Source organism: Vicugna pacos, chromosome 19 (genome assembly GCF_048564905.1).
Source record: "Vicugna pacos chromosome 19, VicPac4, whole genome shotgun sequence".
Taxonomy (NCBI): Eukaryota; Metazoa; Chordata; class Mammalia; order Artiodactyla; family Camelidae; genus Vicugna; species Vicugna pacos.
Window position 1 is genome coordinate 34,567,602 of NC_133005.1, and position 18,459 is coordinate 34,586,060.

An 18,459-nucleotide genomic window follows, 5' to 3' on the forward strand; every position below is an offset into this window, starting at 1 on the left:
GAATACACCCTGTATATAATGTCTTTAATTTCTTTGGCTACTTTTAAGATTTTCTCTTTATTAAATTGGTTTTAATTTTCATGTGTCTTGAAATTTGATTTTGATGTGCCCCGTGGTTTTGTTTTTATCCTGCTTGGGGTACACTGAATTTCTCAGATTTACAGATTTACATTTTTCATCAGATTTGGAAAACACTCTTCCCAACCCACAGCCCCAAGCAAGTGGGCGAGCAGAAGCACACCCGGACAGAGAGCCAGTGTCCGACACAGCACACAAAGTACCCGAAAAATACAAAGCAGCCCAGCAGCTTCCATTTATAATAAATGATAATTTTCACAAGAATATGCAAAAAAGTACTAAAACTGAGGGATACATGTAGACAAAGAATACAGTTTTAATATGAAAGATAATAAAATTCCATTCATAATAGCAACCAAACCTTTGACGTGACTAAGTTTCATAGGAAAATAGTGGGACTGGTATACAAACACACACACGTATATATACACACACATACACACTTATACCCAAGGATATATTCCTATACACAATACATACACACGCATGTATTTACATATACATTTATACACATGTGTATTTATATACATATGACAATTTTACCAGTTAGATAAAGACATTTCATCTCCCCTGGGGCAGAATGCATAATGTGGCAGAGAGAGCAGGGATGAGTTTGGGGGAAAAGCCCACTTATGGAAATCAGAATTTGATAGGAAAAAATGTCCTACTAACTTAATGGCAATCCTGCTGTGACACATTTGCTACGAAATGAGAATCCCTTACAAATAATGCCTTATTGTGGGGGACTGGACTTCAGGCCCAGCTTCTGAGGATTAGGGGACTTTCCAGTGCAAACATTTCCTACTGATTTGGGGGGAAACAACAACAACAACAACAAAAAGCAAGCACACCCACCGCAGCCCAAGCAACAGGATGGAAGGAAGAGGAAACGAGCCAACAATACGAGTCCCTCTGACACGGGAAAAGTAAACCAGTCACAAGGAACAGGAAGCACGAGGGACCCTGCAAGTGTGGCGGACAGAGTTCTGAGTAAGTCAGACGAGACCGAAAGAAGCCTCAGAGAGAGACAGCGAGACCAGGAGCAGGGCTGGGACGAGCGTGAGGCAGGCATGACCTCCAGGGCACCTGCATGACCCCAAGACTGGGGGTTTTCTTAAGTTTTGTGCCTGAGGCATCTCGTTTGTCTCACCCTAGTCCCCACCCAGTGAGGCCGAGCATGGAGACTGAAACTGATTTCTCAATTAAAGGATGGAGAGAAAAGCAGAATGCAACTAGGCCGATCATGCAAATCAAACAAGACTTTTTTCCCTGACACTGATCTATGAATGTCTGATGATACAAGAAGTCTATGATGATGTGGGGTGGGGTCAGGGAGGCAAGAGTGCCATGGAAATAAAGTTCACGGTGTGGTGCAAGAGGGACTGTGGACTGGGAGCAGGCAACTTCGTGGCAAAAACCTTCATAAATTTTGATTAAAGAAGAAGTATATTTATTCAGGGACAGCATATTAAGTATCTACAGCATGACAGTCACTTGTCCTCAATTACTTCCCAAAGTCTAGAGCCTACAGAAAGAGATTCCTGAAAAGCATTACAAAGACACCAGCTGTGACCATGAACCACCATGGTGGAGCTCTCCCTTCCACTGGTGTCTACCTGCTCAGTTATCACTCCCCTGGGGGGTTCTACCTTGAGAATTCCTCTGCTGTCCATGGCTCTTCTTGCTCCAATCTGAAGACCACACCTGGTTTGCTAACAGGATACCCTGTTAATGGGAAATGATACAGAACGTGGACCAAGCTCTTTGGACTTTAGGAAACTGAAAGATGAAGAAGGTACAGCTTCAGAACCTGTGTGGTGAAGATGCCATTAGACCTGGAACACCTGGGGGGAGGGTGGGGGGAGGGCACTGAGCACACACAACACTTACACTCCCAGAAAGGGTTTAATCATCTTTCTCCCCTGACATTCAAGGCTAAATAATTAAAGTCAACATGTTTTTGCGACCCAGAGTAAGCACATGCTCTTGGGAGTGATCCAGGGAAGTGGTGCTCACCTGCTGAGACGAGACGGCTGTAGTTGTCCAGCATCACATCCCTGCACAGGAGCCTCTAAGTGGGGTCCAGGTGCTGCCACTCCTCCTGGGTGAAGTCCACAGCCAGGTCCTCAAATGAAACCAATCTCTGAAACAATATGTTTAATCTGAGGTGAATGGAAGCCCAGGGGATCCCTGGGGTATCCCCTACCCTCCACTTTGGAGACCACTGTTGTAAATAACAGGGATCCATAAAGCAAGTACTGTAAGTTTTGTTATCAAATCTGCATTTCAGAAGCAAGGCTCTAGAGTATAGGGGTCAACATGCCACAGCCTGTGGGCCAAACCCAGTTCACTGACAGCCAACTCCATCTGCTCACACGTTACCTATGCACCGCTTTCACACCACCGCAGCTGAGCCGGACAGATTTGACATAGAGCATATGGCCAGCAAAGCCAGAAGTAGTTACTAACTGGTCCTTTAAAGAAAATACTTATGTCCCCAACTCTAGAAAACTGGGAAATGGCTTAAAGGCCAAATTGGCGGGTAAGAAAACTAGGTCACCACGGTGAGACACGACCACAGGCAGCTCCAGTGAGAGTGGACGGACGGAGCCCAGCCTCCATGATGAGGCGGAAGAGCAGCGGGTCACTGATTCATTGTGCATGGGAGGCAGAAGGTCCAGGTTACTTAGGGAGTATCACATGCTAAGATTAGGAAAACAAAACAGAAAGAGAACTGAGCATGGGAAGCGAAGGAACTGCTGTTTAGGACACTGTGCTCCAGTGTGTGGGGGATACAAGCAGAGATGGCCAGCTGGTGGCTGGAGATACGGTTCTGAAGCTCAGAGGACAGAGAGGACAGAGTGGTGATCACATGGTTAAAACAGGAGTGTAAAAGTTGGGGCGTGTTTAGGAAACAATGGAAATTATCATTGCTTTGCCGTAGAAACCTGCTGCATTTCTTTTACAGCTGTTTTTGGCAAGATGGCCCCTGTGTTACTTATTTAAGATCATCTAAGAAAATGTTTACATATAAAAATGGAAATGGTAATAATAATAGACATGGGAAACTATACTAATAACCAATGTAAGGCTTATCTCATATTAACAATTCTGAATCTTAATTCTGAAACGATCACACAGAACTTTTTATATTGAGTGAATGTAAACAATGGAATTATTCTATGGAATAATGATCAATTCATGAGTGAAAATTTTTAAAGTAACCTCTGAGTCCAATAATAGGAGATTTGGGTCAACAAAATTTAGTATCTACAAAGTTTAGAACACTATTCCAGTGTCAAAATTGATGCTAGTATTCAAATATTTATTGGCCTGGGGAAATACTGACTTTATATCATTTACCTGTTTTCCTACTAATATTTTTTAGCCACTTGAGATCAAGGAATCTGAGAGAAGCTCAGAAAGAAGGAACACAAGTGCTTTAAGATGTTTATCTTTTTGTTTGGTCTCCTTTAGTTGAAGTTTCACAAGAGGATCTTTAGCTAAAAAATGTGTTTTTAACTTAAATGTGGTGGAGGACAGAGCCCTGACCTGGGAATTGAGAGACCTGAATTCAATTCTTGGTTCTGTCACTAGCAAACTGCATGACTGGGTAAGTAAATTCAGTAAACCCCATGCGAGGTGATGGATACGGTTTGAGCAAGTCAGAATGAAGAGAAAGCATGGAGACTGCAGGAGATGACACGTATGTGTTTCGGAAGTTATGAGAAATAACTTTCTTAGCTATGCCTGGTACCCCTTCCCTCCAACCCACGCCCTCACAAGCCCACCAGTGACGTGTCTTTTCCTGACAAGTCTACACCCTGCCCGTTCCCTTCAATTGCAACTCACATCTTTCTTCCGAAAGTTGAACTGACGCTTTGCTGAGTCACAATAATCAGTGGTCTCTGGATATGGTGCAATCACCCAGACTTTGCTCACACCAGAGAGAGAAATTCTGGCCCAGTAACTTGAATACGCTCCTCTCAGGAATTCTTTTGTCTCAGCCCTAAAATCCTAGGGAGAAGTTTCAGTTCAGGAATATGGTCTTCCAGGTGAGATTTCTGTTCTTGGAGTCTTCCGGGTTTTACTTCACTGGGATGGTTTTGTTTCAACCTGGATGTAGTAGCCACATTTCCCTTAGCTGGAATCTACACTTGGGAGTCCCAAGGTTCAAGTGCCTTTTCTAAATTCCAATCAAGGCTGCTGAAGAGCGAGACAATGCTGCAGGAGGCAGAAAGAGCCTAGAAGCCTCGATTATGCCTTGGGACCTAAGGAAAATAAGTCCAAAGGTTTGATTATCAAAATACAGAGTATAATTGCTTTCCAGGGCACACACAAGGCAAGTCGTCATGCCATAGAAAACCCAACAGGTGTAGGTAGAGGGGAATGTATATTACAAAGATCATGAGACTGGGAGTAAAACAGATCTCATTTCAAAACTCAATTCATTCACCAGAGAATAAATCACCCTATTCTCTGGTGAATGAGGTTTTAAAATGTGCTCTAGTACACCAGAAATTGACACAACATTGTAAACTGACTATACCTCAATTTAAAAAAAAGAGCTCCAATAGGGGTGGCAATACCAACTTCAAAGCCTGGCTGGGAGGGCTGAATGAGAGCTCTAAAAATTCTCTGTAACATTGAAAGCAAGGAATACACATCGAGGGTGTATTATACTCTGGGCTTGCTCATCACAAGTGCTATCTCCTTTCACATCGGAACAAGCCTGTGAGGGAAATATTATTCCTACCTTCATGTCACAGATGAGGAAACAGGATTAGCCTAAATAACATGCCCTGGGATGCAGTGTTTTATGGCAAGACCTGACCTGAACCCAAACATCATGCTCTTAAAACTTCAAACGTCCCCACCCCCCACAGCCCCCTGAAATCGTTTCCAGTCAAATCTGCACCCTGGCCGTTCCTTTCAACTGCAGCTCACCTCTTTCTTCTAATAAATGCTTAGTATAAAACAACTAATATGATTATAATGTAAGCTTCTATATTAAAATTTCGCCCACTTCCCTGACGTCCTCCAGTACTCTTCAAACCAGCCGGGCAGTCGGCTACCCAAGTGCATCAGCGGAACTTTGGGGATCAGATTTTAGCCGTTTGGATGCACAAACCTTTCACCTTCACAGAGCATCTTCTTCAGGCAAAGAAGGGCTGCAGGGAGCGCCCGCAATGAGGTCTGCAGGTAGGGAGCCCTGCCCTCGCTGCCTTTCTCTGGGACCATGGGAAACCCGCCTCGGGGCCTCCGTGGAGAGGGCGGCGGGGAGAGCGCGCGTCCACGCTCTGTGGACCGAGCCCAGCTCCACCCAGCCCCTTCCCCGCCAGCCCCCGAGGGCCCGGAGCTCCCCGCCAGCGCTTTAACTTGGGAGTGCCCCCGCTTCGCTCCTAGTTCACCACCAGGCCCAGATGACGGCGGAACGACGGGCTCCGGAGGCCGCAGGACCCTCCCCAGGAAGAGTCTGGAAAACAGGAAAAGAGCGCCCAGGTAGAGATCCAGGACGGCACATGCGCAGAAGAGGCATGCCCGGTTTCCCAATGCGCGGTCGACTCCTTTCCAGACTACATCCCCCATAAGGCACCGCGACCGCCGCCCAAAGCTGAGTCCTCTCTAGATGAGCTTTTTGCTTTCATGACCCAGCTTGGTTGATTGCTAGGAGCCATTAATACGGAAAGAAACGTTGCAATATTGACTTCACTGAACACTGTAGATGAGAAGCGAAGATTACAGACTATGAAATGTCCTCCAAAATGCTGATGATACCAAAATCCTTATCTTTCTCCCAAATTCCTCTTATGAACACCAGAGGTATAAGTCCTTTATTCTTTCTACTGTTTTTCCACTCAACATCATTGGAGAATATCACCAAAGAAAGAGCCTAGAAGCCTTGATTATGTCTGATTTTATTTTTGATGTATTTCCCTTCTTAAAAATCTCCTTAGTGTTTCAGTAACTTCTGCCTGTCTTCCAATCATTCCTTCTGCCATCTTGGCATCTGTATTAGTTTGCTAGGGCTGCAGTTAACAAGGTATGACAGACTCGGTGGCTTGAACAATAGGAATTTATTGTCTCACAGTTCTGGAGGCTGTCTCTGTGTCCAAATTTAGTGCCCCTCTGCCTTTTTTTTTTTTTTTAAGTAAGGACACAGTCATATCAGATTACGGTCCATCCTAATGACCACATCTTAACTTGATCATTTGAAAAGACCCTATTTCCAAATAAGGTCACATTGACAGAGCAGTTAAAACTTTATCTTTTAGGGGAACATAACGCCATCCTACAATCTTCTATTTAATAAAATTAAGTTCTATTAGAATAAAATTAATTAGGACTTAATGTTTACTTTGATATGTGCATGGACGTCTCTCTTCAGAGTTATTTGGGCAATGGGACATAAGTGGGTCTTGCAAGGGTAGAAATCTCAGCACTGAATTTAAGGTGGAGATGGTGAATCTCAGGCTGATTCCAGCATTTAGGTGGTGTGCCAATAAACATTTGTTTAATGAATGGTTTTAAAAAATAGAGGGGAAAATACTGCCAGAATGAGGGCGGGGAAAAGGGAAAAGTGATAGAGAGCAGAATGGGGTTTGAGTTCTGTAGCTTCCCAAGTCCCCATTTCCACGGCTCAATCCTGTCAGTACAGAGCTCAGGGACTGTGCTCAGAAGTGATGAATTAGTGAGGATAGTGTACGGGGAGGGGAGGGGAAAGGCAAGGAGGTGATGAGAGAAGAGCCAGGATGGCTGGAGGGAGGCTGGGTAAGAGGAAGAAAATTGTTACATAAAAAAGGTAGACCGGCAGGCAGATATCGTATAATGCAATTTCCACTCTGGCTACCAGGTGACAGTATTAGCGTGGACTGGCGCTCATTGACTACCAAGATGAACTTTGTTGCTTTGGCAGAAGGCTCCTGCTGCTGTTAAACCTGGGTCAACTCATGTGGAGGCTATGGATTGCTGTGGGCTTTTTTGTTTATGTTTGGTTCTCCTGACATCTATCTGCCTTTTTCTGATAAACAAGTACTTCAATTTTCCTTTGGGAAATTAGCCCACTGCTGTCACTGCTTTTACTGCTTCCACTGCCACTGATTCACAGGTACCACTGTTGCTGTTGCTAATATACATAAAGCACTCTCCCCGTGCATTTATATCAGTCACTGAAGATTCAAGTCCTGAGGCATCTGATTGGCTGAACCCAGGTCACGTGGCCCATACCCCAGGGGCAAGGAACAGAGAAAATGAGTATCTGGCTTTTCAGCTTTCTTTAACAAGAGAAGGTGCCCTGCCTTCTAGCCGGATTCACAAAGTGGATAATTTCTCATATACAAAAGGGATGTTCAGAAGTCAGGTAACCAAAATGAATGAATGAGTGATAGATGTCTAATACAACTGAGGCTCTCTTATACACCCATGTCACTTTACAGATGATGCCCAAAGAAAAGCCTAGTGTGCAATGAGCAGCATTGTCCCCCCAGACATTCTCATGGGGCTGCCTAAGTCATGGAGGGGGAAGAGCTTTCCTCTTAGCACCCGTGAGACCAGAGGTCCTTTCCTCAGCAGAAGGGACTGAATCTTCCCATGGTTCCCAATGACCCCGGGGCAGCTAGAGTTCCTAGTTAACTCCTGTGAAGCACAGGCAGCCCCTGTCCGTTCTGCCTGGTGTCCAGGCAGTTTGTTGTGTCCCTTCACTGATGAGGATGCATTGACTTGCTCCTGATAGGAAGGGAGAGCAGAAGGGGTGCAATCCCTCCACCAAAACAAAACTTACACTGCGTGTCCAGTAAGGTCCCCCAGGGCCCCTCAATCTTCTCCATGGGGTAATGGTAGGATGGGGGAGCCACTCATTTTCTTCCTCCCTGACTGTAAACTTGAAGCTTATTATTTACACAGTAAATCCTCTTACCCTAACCCATGCTGTGAGAGGTCTCTGAGTCTTTCCTGAGCCCTATTGGATGGCAAGTGGAGACCCTAAAAGGACCCCCTTGCCAATAATACTTTGCTGAGGTCCTACAGCTGCCTAGACTACTGAAAACACACACACACACCCTCTGGCCCATCTGACCCTAATTTCCCTTTCTGCCCCATCTTCCCACCTCAATGCTACCTTCTTTATCTTGGTTCCCTTGGTACCCAAATCCTTCCTTTTAGGGGAAATGAACAGTGACCCTCTAGGTTTGTGCAGTGCACAACTTGTGCACCTTTACCGAACAGCCCTGGACACCACTCTCTCCTCCAACAGCCATGTTTCCCCAAATGCACAGAGAACCCTTTACTCAGTAGGGTTAAGAGGATGGACTTTGCCCTAAGGTGCCAGGATCCCCTCCCTGCCTGGACATCAGGCTCCCTGGTTCCTTCCAAGAACGCAGTCTGTGCTGGGAATAGTCTTTGATGACAGGGCAGCAAACAAGGGTGGCCTCCTGGGTTGGGAGCTTGGGCTGGGTCAGCCTGCACTGAAATAGCCCATGGAAGGCCTCCCGGAAGCGCTGGGACATGAGGGCATAGACGATGGGGTTGATGGCGCTGTTCAGGTAGATGCAAAGGCGGCAGAAGAGAAGGAAGCCGAGGTTGAGGTAGGGCGGGCTCAGGAAGGAATTCACCACCACCAGCGTGCGGTAGGGCAGCCACAGCAGAGCAAAAAGGATCACCACCACCACCAGCATCTTGGTGACCTGCCGGGTAAGATAGGAAGAAAGGAAGGCATGAGTGCCAAGGGAAAATCCTGGATGCCCGCTCTCCCTGTGAGCTTGCAAGAGTGATCTAAAAGAGCATCCGGGCTTCACCGAGCTGTGCCCTCGTGTGTGCCCTCCCTCCTACTCCATCCTCACCTGGTAAACCATTATGCACCCTGCTCAAGTCATTTTGACTGGGAAGCCCCCCAGCTTCTGTCCACCTCCAAAGCCTTTGGATGGGCCACTGTGTACTGGAAGCAAATTCATTCATCTGCTGAGCGTCAGTCTCTTGCTCTGTAAGATGGAGACACAGTACTGCCACCATCATAGGTGGACATGAGGATGAAGGAGTCAATGTCAGTAAGGAACGTAGAGCAGCGCCAGGCAGGTAATAGATGCTGCTGTCCTACCGCTGCTAACATAACCTCTACTGTGACTACCATTGCAACCACATGAGGTTCAGAGCTGGGTTAGAACCCTGGGTCCCCAAACCACAAACCAGCTGTTCTGCCTTCAACATGCCACTCTCTCTCCAGCTGCGTCCTCCTCTGCCCAGCCTTCCCAGCCGCATGCTCACCTCCGGCTCTTTCACGCATCCCGCTCCCTCCCTCCTGACACTCCTTCCCGCCTTTGCCCTTGACCACCTTTGCCCTTGACCTCCTTTGCCCCACTCCCCTCTCTTCACCTCCTAACTCTTCCGATTTTGGCCAGCGATTCCCTGACAGTTTAGACTAAATAAAGCCTCCTAGAGGTGGTACACACTAGAAGGTGTTCCAAAAGATTCTAAATTCTGGTACAAAATTGTCACAGGGGCATCTGTCAAAGGAGACGGGACATCCCTAACACCGGGGAGGACCACAGCGCCCATGTGCCCTTAATCCTGGCGTCCTCAGTGGCCCTTCAGAGACCAAAATGTGGGTAGTAAAAGTTCACTTACTGGAGCTTAAATTGCTCAAATAGTCCTGGCACTGGTTCTGTCCAGAAAACCCTGGATATATTTAATCAGCTCTGGAGAATACGGGAGAGAGAACTTTCTCAGTCAAGAAAGCAGCTAGCCTGGAACGTTCCAGAATATGATTACTTCTCAGGGCCCATGAGTTTGGTTCTTTTGAGCAACCTATCCTAAGAGGCTTGGCTCTGGCTAAGTCAATAAACTTCTGCACTTGGATAGTCTCCAGGAACCATGAAACCTCAGAATTACCTCGTAGGCCTTGGCTCCTGATTTTACCAAATTCAGATCCCGTTTCATCCCATTTTAGGTTCATTTGGGTGATAAATACTGGATAGCAGTGTGTGGGCTCTACAGCCAGGTTGCTGGGGCTCAAATCTTGGTTCTGTAATCTTGGGCAGACTCTCTGTGACTCAGTTTCCATTGTAGAGTTGTTGTAAAAATTCAAAATGAAAACTTGGGTAAAGCACTGAGACCAGTGCCTGGCACACAGCAAATACTCAATAAATGTTAGTTGCTGCTGTTGTTGTTATTATTAATCTCCACCTTACGCTGGGCTTCCTGATTTCCTCTAATGCCTCTTCCCTGTTGGAACTGTACATTGCATTCTGCAAGGACTCTCTTAGGCATGAAAGGAACACTCGGTCCATAAACCCTCTCCCCAGCTATCAGAAAAGACATTAATGCCCCAACAAAACAATAAGAATATATTGTACCATATATCAAATACTCACTCTATGCCAAATTTATAATATTCACCACCAACCACTGAGGTGGGTGGGCACTATAATTATTCTCATTTTACAGAGGAGGAAATCAAAGCTCAGTGAGGTGACATGACTCACCCAAAGCCACACAGCAAGATATTAGCAAAGCGAGGGACCAGAAACCAGGTCTGCAATACTCTTTCCACCACCAGAAGTTTCACCTAAAGCATAGGTTAGGCAGAAGGTTGATCCCTTCCAGGTTGAGCCAGAAGGTGATAAACAGTAGTAAAGAAGCCAGTGGAAGGAAAGGAGTTGCATTTGTCTGGACCCAAAAGTTAATATTTCAAACCTGCTCAGCCCGTGTCCTGCCCTCTTGCCTCTAAAAACTGCTTTGAGCTAAGGTGCCTGCAAGCAGGATGAACCAAAGGGGCTGTCTGGGGCAGCTGGAAGAGCCCCCTACAGTGTGCCCAACCGAGAGGCAGGGAGATGCCACAGGGAGCCCTTGCCTGACTCAGGAGTGACTCAGCCAGGACGAGGTGTCCTCCCTCCGCCCCCAAGAGCTGAGGGTGCGGGTGGAAGGCTGAACATAACGATCAGCTGGGACCAGAAAACTCTCCTCCTGGGAAACACTGGGGACGCCACTCTGCTGGGGCAGGGGTGGAGGATATAATGCTTGGGTTCCTGTGCCCAGTCACCTCTCTTGCTCCCTTGTCCCTTCCAAGCCTGTCTCTTTGTCCATAAAAATAGATATTAAACCTCCCAAACAAGGATAATATCAGGAACCATCACACATCAGGCACACAGTAAGTGCTCAGTAAATGCTGGATTTCTCCCCCCGTCTCCCCAGAACCCATCCTCCTCCTGGGCACTCAGACTGTCCCAGAGCACTGAGGCAGCTTTAGGGTCCGAGGGAGTAGTATGGTCTTGAGAAAGTCACTCCCCCTCTCTGAGCCTGTTTCCCCATAAGTAGAAGATGGAGAGTAACAGCTATGGCGGAGGTAGTCTTTGAGGAAGTTTAATAATAAACCAACATGAATTTAGCGTCTAGCTTGTGACACTGACTCTAAATGGGTTAGGCCATTTCTGTGGACACGCCAACGTGATCGGCACTGCCATTACCTCACACAACAGGAGAGGAAACTACGGCTCAGAAAGGCAGAAGTGATGTCTCCCAAAACCAGGATTTGAACTTGAGTTTGACTCCAGAAGAGCTCAAGCTTGCATCCACCAATCTGCTGTCTCAGTACAGGCATCCGAATGAGGGAGGTCCCTACCTGCTTCCGGGAGTTGAGGGCACCTCTGCTGCCGCGGGAAGAGAAGCGCCCTTGGCCAGCGGGGCCACCCTGGTGCGCAGAGCCCCAGCGTCCCGGATCGCCCGGAGGCAGCGGCCCCGCGAAGAGGACGCGCGCTATGAGCGCGTAGAACACGGTGGCCAGGCCCAGGGGCAGCGCGTAGAAGAGCGCGAAGTCCAGGAAGTAGACGGGCAGGTAGAGAGAGCGCGACACGCGGTAGCCGCACTGCACCTGCACGCCGTCGGCGTACGAGGTCTCGCGCGTGTCCGCCAGGAAGAGCCAGAGCACGCAGTAGGCGCCGGTGCCCAGCCACACCGACGCCGCGACGCGCTTGGCCCGTGGCACCGTACACAGAGCCTGGGCGCGCAAAGGACGGCAGATGGCGAGGTAGCGCTCCACCGTGAACGCGGTGATGGAACCTGTGGACGCGTTGATGCCCACATACTGCAAATAAGTGATGCCCAAGCAGCCTGCGTGGCCAAAGACCCAAACACGGGCAGATGCCGCCTCGGCCACGGTGGGCACTCCGGCCGCCAGGAGCACCAACAGGTCCGCGGTGGCCAGGCTCACCAGGTAGCAGTTGGTGGGTGTGACCATGTGGCGGCTCCGGACCACCACCAGGACCACCATGGCGTTGCCTGCCATGCCCACGGCGCACACGAGGGGAACCAGGGTCAAGGTCACTGCCTGTACAGCCAACGGAGGCCAGGGCATGGGGCCCAGAACCGACGCGTTCGCGCGTTCAGGGTGCTCTGTAGGTTTCTCCATTCCCAGGTGTCCGCGCAGCACCCCGAAGGCAGCAGCCAACTGGGGAATTACTCCCAGCTGCAAAGGTGTCCTCGGGAGATCTGGGGATGCTCTTTGTGCGGGAAGCTGCGAATCCGGCAGCTGTTTCCAGCTAAACTGGTCTTTCCAGCTCCGTGCAGGGTCTCACTGCCGCTATGAGGGTCGCTGGGGACTCCGGGAAATCTGGAAATAGGCGCGCGCTGCTAGGTTCCCAAGAGGACGTTAAGCTGGAGTTAGCGCAGTCTTTCCCGGGGCAGGGTTTACTGCAGGAGCGTGTTCTGGGTTGTAGGGCGCCTCTCCATCCGTGAACCTGGCGCCCGAACGCCGCTTCTACAAGACAGACTGCGGGAGCCCTCTCAGCTCTCACCTCCCCTCTCCAGCTTCGAGGGGCTCAGGTCTTTAAACGGGGGTAGCCAGTCAATAAAGTGCGTAGTGACCCATCTTCGCCTCACTGGTCGTCTTCCCTCTGCTTTCCGTGAGCACCCCAGGCAGGCTCCTCGGCTGGAGTTAGCTTGTCCTCTGCAATGATGCCGCTTAGCTGATTCTGGTTGCCCCAGCCCAGCACCAGTTCTTTCCACCAGCTGCCGGCACGGCACCCTGGACGCTCGGGGTCGGGTGGGGGATGCAGGGTGCAGTAGGGAGGGTTTGTTTAAAAGGCGCAGTGGTGTCTGGCGCCCTGCTTGCGCGCCTTTGCCCTGCGCTTTCGCTCACTCCCTTGTTTCCCTACAGGAGCAGCTCCGCTGGGCAAGCGGGGAGGAGACAGCGACCCGCTGGCTTCCCAACAGGATCCTGGGATCCTATCGCGTTTTCTCTGGCAGAAACCTCAGTCTTGCTGTTGGCAAATGGGGAACCGAGGCCCAGAGCTGCGGGAAGGGAAGGTATTTGCCCACCTAGACTTGGATTGGTCCTGTCTCCTCTTAAACTTTCTCATCTCCTTGTCACCTCTTCACTTTCTCCTGCTTACTTTTCCCAGTTTTCTTTTCTTCCTCCTAAAGAATACCTGAAATTCCTGGAGGGTGAGCCCCACCTTCCCACAAGGGTATCTCCCATCTCCAGGATTGAGTCACTCACAAGGCCCAGACCAGTTAGAAATTTTTAACTCTGTTCATGCTACAGAAAAGGTGCAGAATGGTAGTTGAATGAATGAAAAAAAGTTTCTTCACTAGAGGAATCTTCCTAAAGGTGGGGCTACAATATATACATACATTTTCCCCCTCTCCTTATGTCTGAGTTTGGACCCCAAACTCTCTCTCTACAGATCTGATAAATGGGCAAGAAATGAATGAGAGTGAACTTGGCAGGGGAGTATTTTGGGGGCACCAGCCAGGGTCCAAGACATCCCCCACTGTCAGTCTTTATAACGAATGATGACTGATGTAGATGAAGCACCTAATATAGCCTGGTGATACTCTGTGTGCTTTACCAAGTATTATTTAATTCTATATTCACAACATCCTATAGGGAAGATATTATTAGATCCCCCTTTACAGACGAAGAAACTGAGCCCCAGAGCAGTTAAATAACATGCTCAAGGATTCATAGGGTAGTAAGAGGGGTGGGGTACTAGAATCTGAACCTAGTAATTTGTCCATGGAGTCCACATTCTCACTCACCATGTGTACTACCTCTCTGCAATGTTGTCTGGGGTCTTCATCAGTAATAATAGCAAAGTACCCTACTTGGGGCCAAACACCACAGCAGGTGCCTTACACTCATTATTTCCCACAGCCCTCGCTAGGCAAGTATTATTATTCTCATTTTATAGATGTGGGAATTAGGTCCAGAGAGAAATGATTTCCAGTGTCATGCAGATAATCAGGGGCCACGCAGAAGCAGAACCCCAACACTCCCAACTTTATGCACCCTGCCCCCACCCCAACCCCAGCTGTCCCATACTCACTTTTTCTAAGGTAGCAAATGCCAGTTAAGTCCTGGATGCCTCCTCCCAACAGTAGGGTGTGGCAGTCTTCCCTGAGTGTGATCCAGAGCAATCCTTTTAGCTATATTAATTGCAAGTGGTTCTTCGGGCTTCTCTTCTAAGCCTGCCAGCTGTCTCCTGCCTAATTGAGCTGTTCAGTTGCCAGCAGCAGGGGGCAGTACTTGGCAATGCACTGGATATGTGTAAAATGGAACTCTAGTTTCCCATAATCTACCGCATCCCTCTCTAGTCTTCCTCTTAGTAGTAAGGGCACCAGTTGCTAAAACACCCACCCAGCTGCTAAAACCAAATATTCAGGAGTTATTATTTCTCTCTCGTCCTCACCACTGACATCCAATACCCCACATTGATGGGGATACGTCAGAGAGATACAGGAGCCAACTGAAAGAGCTCCCAATGGGCAAAGCTAGAACAATTGGCTAACAAAATTAAGTAGTATTCTTAGATTATAGCCCGGAGTATAAAGTAGGTATCGCTGATTCCAAACGTATATAAATAAAGGACTTAATAAATAAATGGGGGGGAATAGAGAAATCTCACATGCAGAATTTCGAGGAGTTGATGTAGCTCCTCCTCTCTCAAGGAAGTGGATCCCCACTCTCACCTCTTAGTGTGGTCTGTGTCTAGTGTCTTCTTCCCAAAGAGGAAGACTGGAAAGGAGAGGAAAAAGTAACTTTAGAGTAGAGAAACTTCTGGCAGACACCACCTCAGCCTGGAGATGAAGATTGCATCAACAGTGGCAAGTCATGTTGACAGTAGTCACCCTTCATGTGATGTGATGAAAAATGGCTGTTTACTGCTGCGACCTTCTTTGAAAAAGCACATAACCCCAGTCTAATCACAAGAAAAGCATCAGAAAAATCCCAATTGAGGGGAAGCCTGACCAGTAATGTCTCAAAACTGTCCAGATGATCAAAACCAAGGAAAATCTGAGAAACTGTCACTGCCAAGGGGAGCCTAAGGAGACATGACAACTGAATGTCATGTGACTTCCTGAATGGGATGCTGGAGTAGAAAAAGAACATTAGGTGAAAACTGAAGGAAACTGAATAGAGTATAGACTTTACTGAATAATAACATTAATATTGGTTCATTAATTATAACAAATGTATCATATTAATATAAAATATTAATAATAGGAGAAACAGTAGGATAGGAGATGCCAGTAGCCTGGTGTTTGACAGTCAGGTCAGCCATCCACAAGACCACTGTTTTCTCAGCTCAGTGCCTAGCCCAGATGCCTCCAGTCCTGGGCATATGATTCCTAAGGTAAGAGTGGGGGTGATGCCTGTTTAGTGGGGAAGCAGAGGCTCACTTAGTCATTCAACAAACATTCACTGAGCACCTGCTCCATGCCAGATCCCAGGGATGCGGAAGTGAATAAGATAGTCCTTGACGTGTGCACTCACATAGTCATTCATTTACTCGCTCATGCAATCATTCATTAAACGAATACTACTGTGGACCCAGACACAGTTCACTGATGGTCTCCTACTGTGTTAGGGACTCATCTGGGTCATTGTAATGAACAGTCAACTCTGAATTAGGCAAAGTGGGCATAATTGCTCCCATTTTACAGATGGGGAAACTGAGGTTTAGAGGGATGAAGTGATCTACTTGGTGTTAATGGACAACAAGGGATAAAGTAAGCATTGTAACCAGATCTATCTAGTTCTAAACTCTCCACCAGGCCCTGTCCTTTTCACATCATTTCCATTAGGGGGACACTGTGAACACCAAAGACTTAATTCCTGGCCTCCCAGCACTAATGGTCAAGTAAGGGAGGAAGGCAGCAAACAAACAGATAATTAATTACACTTGTCATAAGAGTTTTGAAGGTATTATGGTAGTGTGTACTGGAGAGCCATATTTAGTCTAGGGTGAGAGTCAGGTAGAGATTCAGGGAATGCATCCCCAAGTTTGACATTTAAGCAGAGTTGGTGGTCATTCTGTTAGTCCATTGTCAATTTCATCCCCCCAAATTCACTTAAGCTACCAGTTTTCTTTTTGCCCAGTACCCACAGAAAATAAATTTTATATAGCGTCTCAGTACACACACACACGCACATGCACCTGGGGCTGAAATAAGTTTTACAAAATTATGCCTATGTTTACCATAAGCAATGTATGCTAGTATTTTCTTTTCTATTTCATGTTTTAGAAATACTGGTTGCGATCTGCTAATTTGGTTCCTGATCCAGAGTTGTGACCCATTCTTTGAAAAACATCTCAGCTGGTCTTGATAAACCCAATTCCCCTAACAGTGATCGGGCTGGGAATAAGCAAGAGACTACTTCTAGTAAATGAATCACAAAGGGCCAATCCTCGGGGGTTCTGGGAAGATTATATTCTTACATAACCAGCTGCAGTGAGAGGGAGGGGGTGGGAGAGAGATAGACAGTCAGGGAGAGAAGGGGAGGGACAGAGCCCCGGCACACACACAACCTTGAGAGCGAGCGCCTCCTTTGATTTTGTGCTCCAAGTGTCTTACTGGCCTCATCTTACTCCCAACCTTGGCTGGAGGAGATGTTGCCACTCTCAGAGAAGGGCTCCCAGATGGAGTCTGTTCCAAACACTTCCAATGAAGCTACATAGGAAGCCAGAAGCAGGCCGAGTAACTGCCCCTGGGTGCCTGGCCCCGGGTGCCTAGAAGTTGGTGCTGGATGCCCACCCCTTCTGCCAATTAAGAGCAGGGATTCTGGGTTTAACTCCCGGCTCTGCCTGCAGCTTATTAGCTGTGTGACTTTCGGGAAAATAGTTAACTTCTCTGAATCTCAATTTTTTTCACCTCAAAAGAACACTAACAATAATACAATTTCATCTACTTCTGTGAGGTTTAAATAAGGTGAGGTACATAAAGGTTTTCACAGATTGGGGCACAACCGATGACGGCCAGCCCACACCAGCTCGTGGCAGCAAGTTGTAGGCATCTTTTTCGAATTCCGCTTCCAGTGATAGCATGTGGGTCACTTGAAATCACCTGGTGGGAGTGTTTATACCATGGATATCAGCAAACACTACAAATGAGCACTTTCTCTTTTCTTTTTAGTTTTTAGAACCAGTCATTAAGCATTTACTAGCCTACTCCCAGCACATCATAAGCACCCCACAAACACTAGCTATTATTATCTGTAATGCTCTGGTTTTTATAAGGACAGGGATTCATATATTATTTGGACAATTTTTTAAAGTGCAGATGAGTCGCTGCCTAAGTGAACAACAAGGCAGCTTTGAGGGAAAGGGAGCTGTGATGGGGGCTGGGTGTTGTGGGAGGCTGATGGTGCCTCTTAGCAATGAGGACAAACACCTTTGGGGAGTGGGTGGAAAAGAGGCTGGACTGTGGCCAGGCTCACTGCAGTTGGTGACTCACAGCCTAAAAATACCCCAGAGCTGGGAGTGCTGGGGGGTAGGGGCAGGCGGTAGTATTTCTGTTTTCCATCCTTTTGCAAACCCAACCACTGATATGTGCCTTTGGATGTCGGTTCCATCAAAGGACAGATCCGATGCCCTGGCTGAAGCTCCACTTATGTGTCTTCCCCTGTGATGACATGTGACCTGCAGGGGGCTCGAGCCACTGAGTCCTGGTATTCAAATAAACACTTTGGCAGCAACATAGACCAAAAGGGAAGGTAATTTTATCTTTACTGGAGTTTCTGAAGGAAACCCTAAGGGAAGTAAAACACCACTCCCCTGTAAAATCCTCTCTCCCCAACCCGGTGTCTCAGTATTTCATACTCCCAGCAGTGGTCCTTCCAACAATCTCTCTTTCTCTTCTTAACTCTAAACTGCTTGATTCACATCTCAAAAGTATCCACCTCTATGGCAAGTGTGATACCCATTCACAGAGGTCAGATTCCTGGGAAAAGAGGAGGTGAGAGAGGGACAGAGGAAGACCTGGAGGGAAAAACAGGGAATACCAAGCCCACAGGGGAAGGAGCTGCGATTTTAATAATTTCGATGGGGTTGGAGTTGCCAGACAAAATACGGATTACTCATCAATTTGAATTTCAGATAAACAGATACAGGT

The 18,459-nt window shown here is 47.6% G+C and overlaps 2 protein-coding genes and 1 long non-coding RNA gene across 4 annotated transcripts in view; 1 reads left to right on the top strand and 2 right to left on the bottom strand.

Moving 5' to 3' along the window:
* The window catches only part of LOC140687442 (uncharacterized), a 29,073-nt gene extending 23,096 nt beyond the window's left edge, over window positions 1-5,977 (top strand). The window contains exons 5-6 of the transcript XR_012061773.1: window positions 5,123-5,280; window positions 5,485-5,977. The gene's annotated coding sequence lies outside the window, so the exon portion shown is untranslated. The remainder of the gene's footprint in view (window positions 1-5,122; window positions 5,281-5,484) is intronic.
* On the bottom strand, window positions 371-5,557 carry LOC107033386 (uncharacterized). Of its 2 annotated transcripts, none has more exons than XR_012061775.1 (4): window positions 5,210-5,557; window positions 3,931-4,349; window positions 2,095-2,221; window positions 371-1,803 (listed from the first exon to the last, which is right to left on the bottom strand). It is a non-coding gene; the product is annotated as an uncharacterized lncRNA (long non-coding RNA). The 2 variants fall into 2 exon arrangements; XR_012061774.1 differs by having other exon boundaries at window positions 371-1,857.
* Window positions 5,978-8,372: 2,395 nt separating the features above from the next.
* On the bottom strand, window positions 8,373-12,475 carry LOC102536484 (thyrotropin-releasing hormone receptor-like). Its single transcript, XM_006202697.3, has 2 exons — window positions 11,690-12,475; window positions 8,373-8,759 (listed from the first exon to the last, which is right to left on the bottom strand). Exons 1-2 carry the CDS (start codon window positions 12,473-12,475, stop codon window positions 8,373-8,375), a joined length of 1,173 nt encoding a protein of 390 aa, XP_006202759.1.
* Between the last annotated feature and the right edge of the window lie 5,984 nt (window positions 12,476-18,459).

Coding starts and splice junctions, on each gene's coding strand:
- LOC102536484 (XM_006202697.3), bottom strand. CDS start 12,475: ATGGAGAAACCTACAGAGCACCCTGAACGCGCGAACGCGTCGGTTCTG. Junction 8,760..11,689: donor CCCTCAACTCCCGGAAGCAG/GTAGGGACCTCC, acceptor CTTACCCGGCAG/GTCACCAAGATGCTGGTGGT.